General features: G+C 34.6%; 1 protein-coding gene across 1 annotated transcript; it reads left to right on the top strand.

The window, feature by feature from the left end:
* The first annotated feature begins 3,890 nt into the window (after nucleotides 1-3,890).
* LOC117625380 ((-)-alpha-pinene synthase-like) lies at nucleotides 3,891-5,667 on the top strand. Its single transcript, XM_034356944.1, has 5 exons — nucleotides 3,891-4,366; nucleotides 4,447-4,665; nucleotides 4,783-4,921; nucleotides 5,040-5,288; nucleotides 5,374-5,667. The coding sequence occupies exons 1-5, from the start codon at nucleotides 3,891-3,893 to the stop codon at nucleotides 5,665-5,667; spliced, it is 1,377 nt and encodes a 458-aa protein (XP_034212835.1).
* The last annotated feature ends 536 nt before the right edge of the window (nucleotides 5,668-6,203 follow it).

The following is a 6,203-nucleotide window of genomic DNA, read 5'->3' on the forward strand; positions in this document are numbered from 1 at the left end:
GAAAAAAAAAATGGCCCCACAAAAGGCTCTTGCAAATAACGGAAAGATACAAACAATACTCTTAAATTTAATTGGTCCTTTTATTTAGTCTCACATAGGAATATGACTCGTGATTAGATTTTAAAAAAATATGGGTAGGGATATAAGAATTTGGGTGGCAATAGCATAACCAAATTAATTTACAAATATTGAATATAATAAATGAATTCAAAGTTGTAAAACTTGTAGAAGGAGAGCACAAAAGGAAGAAGACGAAGAAGAAAAGTGGACTCCTTTTAAGACCATTGCTGTTGCTGACAGAGATCCATACAAAAGGAATAAAATAATAACAGAGATTTATAATAAAATACCCCAAAATAAAACAATAACAACACTGTCGGTAGCCTTCGACTGATCATGTCCATTCCTTTCCATTTCCCTTCCAGTTTTACTTGGTCTCTGTTTTGGTGGGCAGATTTGTGGATCTTTTCTGTGCAGCTGTGTTGGTTTGTGTGCCAGGTTGTAGTGAGTTTTATGCTTTTTTTTGTTTTTGAGTTCATTTTGTTGTATGTCGGAGAATGAAATTTCGGGTTATTTAAAAAGTAATCTTGTGTTCCATGTTGAGAAGCTGGACGCCATTTCAATTGCCATCAATGAGGAATGAGGGGGGTACTTACAAAAAAAATACTCCGACGCTCAAGTCAGTGCTCGTTTTGGAATATTGGAGTAGAGTCAAAATAATGTCATACATCTATTCCTTTATGCTGGGGGATTAGTTGACCTTTTATAGGTATTGAACACTTTGACTCTAAGTCCCATATCCCTTATTTATCTCCACGTTCTTAAAGAGTCCCACATTGGAAAGTTGTAAAACCTAACAAGGGCTTATAAGGAGTTGGGCTACTCCCCCCATTGCCAATTGGTTTTGGGGTGGAACCTCAACTTCCTTCATGGTATCAGAGCGGGTTATCCCACGTGTGAAAGCCCAACGGCCACACGTGCTCCACGTCACCCAAAATGTGTTGTCCACGTGTTAGGCTTGAAAATTCGCCACACGTGCGGGGGCGTGTGAGAATGTGAAGGTAAAGAGTCCCACATTGAAAAGTTGTAAAACCTAACAAGGGCTTATAAGGAGTTGGGCTACTCCCCCCATTGCCAATTGGTTTTGGGGTGGAACCTCAACTTCCTTCAGTTCTATGATAGTGAATATCATGTTATTTGATTCTCTACATTCTCTCAAATTTAAGGTTCATGGGAAGTGGCTGGTTACTTAAGCCTTAATTTTTGCTCCCACAATGTAACTGATTTTGGCTTTCTACGTTAATAAAACTTGCTTCTGACAAAACAAAAAACTTTGTTCCCAAATTATTTCATTAAAACAATAAAGGCTTATTATCACAAAACGTCCCTAAGGTTTACGAAACTATCAGATTGCATCCTTAATGTTTTTTTGTGTCACTTATGGTCCTCAAGGTTAGTATGTGCAATCACAAATGGTCCCTGTCGTTAGGTTCTGTCAAAAACTCTGTTAGTTTGCTGACTTGGCATACATATATATCACAAAACATCCCTGAGGTTTACACACTTATCACAAATGGTCCCTAAGAATTTTTTTTATTTTTTTATTTAAAATTCATAAAATTTTGGTTTTCTTTTTAAAATTATTTATAAATGAAAAAATCATTTATAGAAGGATTTTAATCTTGAGGACCATTTATGAACCCTAAACCTTTAGTTTTTTTTCATTTTAAAATTTTATGAATTTTAAATTATTTTTAAAAAACTTCATTAGTTTGTTGATGTGGTATATATATGGAGCCAACATCTACAATAATATAGTGTCACATGTATTTAAAATTTAATATATATTTTAAAATAATTATAATTCATAAAATTTTAAAAAGAAAACAAAATTGTTATGAATTTTAAATTCAAAAAATTAAAAATTTTCATAAGGACCATTTATGATAGGTCTGTGAACCTCAAGGATGTTTTGTGATATACATATATGCCACGTCAGCAAACTAACAGAGTTTTTAACGGAACCTAACGGTAGGGACCATTTGTGATCATGCATACTAACCTTGAGGACCACGAATGACAAAAAAAAACATTAAGGATGCAATCTGATAGTTTCATAAACCTTAGGGACATTTTGTGATAATAAGCCAAACAATAAAAAGACTTCAATCTAGCTAGTATCGTATACTAATCTTTTTATTTTTTAGTTTTGATAATCAATCTCATCTCTTGAACTAAATGGAATGGTCATCCGATGAGATATACCTGCAAGTTATTTACACTAATATTTTATGAAGTTTTCAGTGTTTTCATAAACTCCATTGAAATTTTGAAAATTACACAAATATCCCATGAAGTTTTAAATTATTTTCACCTTTTTCAAACGACTGTTGATGACCATCCATGACCAAGGAAAAAAACATATATAGTTGGTGGCCAGAGCAAGTTGATCTTTTCAAAGATAAGATCTTACCATTAGTTGGCCCATGAAGCCCGATGGGCAGATAACATTGATAGATTGGGAGCGTCTTGATAAGAAATTAATGTGGCTTTTGGAATATTTAATAATCCAAATAGACGAAGCCGATCTTCAACCCGATCTTACCAAAATTGACAGATAATATTATATGATCCTGCGCATCCAGAAGTTGACAGGTAGTGAATCATGATTCATGATGAACAGGTTGGACCCTTCATGATAACGACACTGGATGCATGTTTTGTGTTGAATTATCCAACAGTGCTGGAGCCCTACAAGCTCGTGTTACAACTGCTAATGTTGTAATGTTATGAACTTTTTATTCTCAATTATTTTAAATCATTCCAACAATTTTTTATATAAAAAATTATTATTATTATTTTTGCCAAAGTTAGGAAGGTGGGAGGAAAGCAACTCGTAGTGGCTTGAATTCTGATCCATTTAAGAGCACATCAAAGTTCCGAGCCAATCCAACTAACACCCCTATTGATATGGTAAATTATTTTGAACTAAAATGCTCTAATTTTAACGTAACAAAAGTTCAAGAGTTCCTTATTGCAAACAATAGAAAATAAGATACAAAATAATAAAACATAATAAGGAACCGGCCTATCCCAACTAACCAGCTTCAAATACCTTTCATAATTAAGTACAAGCAGAGATGGTATCTGTTCAGAGCCGGCCTTGTTATTAGCCCGGAAGGATAATCGCCTAGTGCTCCACATCGAGGATGGCCCCCAAAATAATTGTATATATAAATATAAATATATATATGTATATATATATATATATATATATATATATATATATAAAGGCAAAGACCTCAAAACATCCAAACACCTTTAAAACGCCCCTTGGTTAACCAATTTGCTAAACAACCACAATTTAATATATTAAGGGCATAATAGTAAAAACTTAATCTTTCATTAAAATTAAAAAATAGAAAACTAATTTGTTGATGCTAAAAAATGGTCCGACAGTGCAGTAAGTCTACATCTAGTATCATTGGGTATTCTAGTCCACCTGTAGGATCGTTAGTGGAGGCGTGCTAAATTGTCTTAATTTTGATGTTAAATTGCTCCATTATTATAATGGCATTTTTGTGGCTAGTTTGTATTGGCCTTTGTGACACTTTTTTGACTGAATTATGAATAAAATCCCATACTTTCTTAGAAGAAGAAAAAGAAAAAAATGGCCAAGTATTTTTTCGTTTTATAACTATGTTAAACAATCATCACCGGAGATATTAATGCAATCGGTAGAGGTAATAGTATTTGTGAACATGACGTCTGTCATGCGGAAAACGTGGATACATAGCTGATAAGCTCCTTTTTCAGGATCATATCTAATACTTAAATCGGATCAAACACATGTTAAACATATCTATGCTCAAAAGGAGGAAAAAGAACACATGTTAAACATACGCTCTGAATTGAGCCAATGGCCTAAATCGTACGTGCCCATTATTCTATGTCTCATATATGTGCCCATTTTTTCTGACAATGAACCAGATATATTCAACAAGTTCAAAGATAAAAATGGTAACTTCAAGGAGAGCTTAACTGCTGATGTTCCTGGGATGCTAAGCTTTTATGAAGCAGCACATCTGAGGAAGCATGGAGAAGACATACTAGAAGAGGCTCTTGTTTTCACCACCACTCACCTTGAGTCGGCAGAAACAACGGAAGCAAGAAATCCACTGGCTTTACAGATAACTCAAGCCTTAGAGAGACCTCTGCGGAAGGGTCTGGAGAGGGTATGTGCCAGGGGTTACATGTCAATCTACCAGGATGATGCTTCACATAGTGAAGCTATATTGAAACTTGCAAAGTTAGATTTCAATATCGTTCAATCTTTACACAAGAAGGAGCTCAGTGAGATTACTAGGTAAGTCTTTGAATCATGTAAACATAAATTAGTTTGCAATTAGTACACCCTATACACTTACAATTGTCAATTAATTACAGGTGGTGGAAAGAACTGGACTTTGAAAAGCAGCTGCCTTTTGCAAGAGATAGGATCGTGGAGCTGTACTTTTGGATAGTTGGAGTCTATTTCGAACCGCATTATATGGCAACAAGAAAAATTCTTACAAAAGTGATTGCCCTGGTATCAGTTTTGGATGATATCTACGATGCATTTGGCACATACGAAGAACTCGTGATCTTTACTGGAGCAATTGAAAGGTTAATTGGAAAAAATATATTATCTGCTTTCTAATTAATTTGAAACTGATTTATTTGTTGCATAACTACTACCTGTGTGTATATGCCTAAGATGAATGTGGTTTATGCAATTTTCAGGTGGGATATCAATTGTATGGATGAACTTCCAGACTATATGCAAGTATTTTACCATACCCTCTTGAATGTTTACGACGAAATTGAGGAGGAGATGGTAAAAGAAGGAAGATCATACCGAGTTTACTATGCAAAAGAAGCTGTACGTAATGCAAATGCACAACTTTATTTGCTGTTAATCTATTTTGAGTTTGTTCCATGGGATTTTTTCAACAGTCACAACTCACTTTACTTTTCAATGCTTTTAACAAATGGCATAGGTTAAAGCTCAAGCCCGGAACTACTTTGCTGAGGCCCAATGGTTGCACAAAGACTACATTCCAAGCATGGAAGAGTATATGAGTGTAGCAACAGCTTGTGTTGGTAACACCTTGCTTTCAATTACATCTCTGGTTGGCATGGGAGATATTGTAACGAAGGAAGCTTTTGAGTGGTTGTTGAATGATCCTAGAATTCTTAGAGCTTCAAATATCATTTTTAGGCTCATGGATGACCTTAGTGGATACGAGGTATGTATAATAAGATGTTCTTACCTTGGTACAAATCAGAATTAGGTAAGATAACTAAATTTGTATTTTGGATTTATTTTTGCAGTTTGAGAAAGAGAGAGAGCATGTTGCTTCTAGTATTGAATGCTACATGAAGCAATATGGGGTGCCAGAGCAAGAGGTGCTTGATATTTTTAACAAACAGGTTAAAGATTTGTGGAAGGATATCAACGAGGAGTTTCTTAGACCAACTGATGTGCCAATGCCTGTCCTCATGCGTGTTCTGAATCTAACAAGAGTGGTTGATCTCCTTTACAAAGGGGAGGATGGCTACACACATGTTGGGAAAGTGATGAAAGATAGTGTTGCTTCACTTTTTATTGAACCCGTGCCTCTCTGATTTGGCTAATTATGAGATTTCCTTTTAGTCACTTTTAGGTCATTCCTTATAATTAATTTTAAAAATAAGGTAACTCCCAAAAATTGATGTTGTCATGCTGATTGGATTTACGAGTTTTTGATAGAGATGGTTGTTGGGCTTGCTATGCTGTATTATTATGTGTACACTTCTTTACGATATGTTTCGGGCCAAACAGAAACTAAACCTTAATAAAGATTTTTTGTATTATCCACTATAGCTTGATCCATAACTATTTGCAGTTTCGAAAAGCAAATGGAGGGTAATAGTTTCTTTGAAGGATTTTGAGATTGAAATTATTGATATTATTCTGTGATAATTGTCAGTAAATATATAAGAGCAACTGTGTACTAGATATGGTAAGAGAATAATTATATTGATTCCTATTGATTCCAAATATGATACATGATTATAGGGGAGAGCATAATGAGGGATTGATTGACATTTTGACACAACGTGACAATTGATTGGCTAAATTTTAGCCTAAAACATGTAACTCTGGAATCCACCAAGAAGAT

Source organism: Prunus dulcis, chromosome 4 (genome assembly GCF_902201215.1).
Source record: "Prunus dulcis chromosome 4, ALMONDv2, whole genome shotgun sequence".
Taxonomy (NCBI): Eukaryota; Viridiplantae; Streptophyta; class Magnoliopsida; order Rosales; family Rosaceae; genus Prunus; species Prunus dulcis.

Excerpts from the sequence above, each read along its gene's own strand:
- LOC117625380 (XM_034356944.1), top strand. The coding sequence starts at position 3,891 with ATGTTAAACATACGCTCTGAATTGAGCCAATGGCCTAAATCGTACGTG. Across the intron at positions 4,367-4,446 it reads GAGCTCAGTGAGATTACTAG|GTGGTGGAAAGAACTGGACT; the intron begins GTAAGTCTTTGA and ends AATTAATTACAG. Across the intron at positions 4,922-5,039 it reads TTTACTATGCAAAAGAAGCT|GTTAAAGCTCAAGCCCGGAA; the intron begins GTACGTAATGCA and ends CAAATGGCATAG.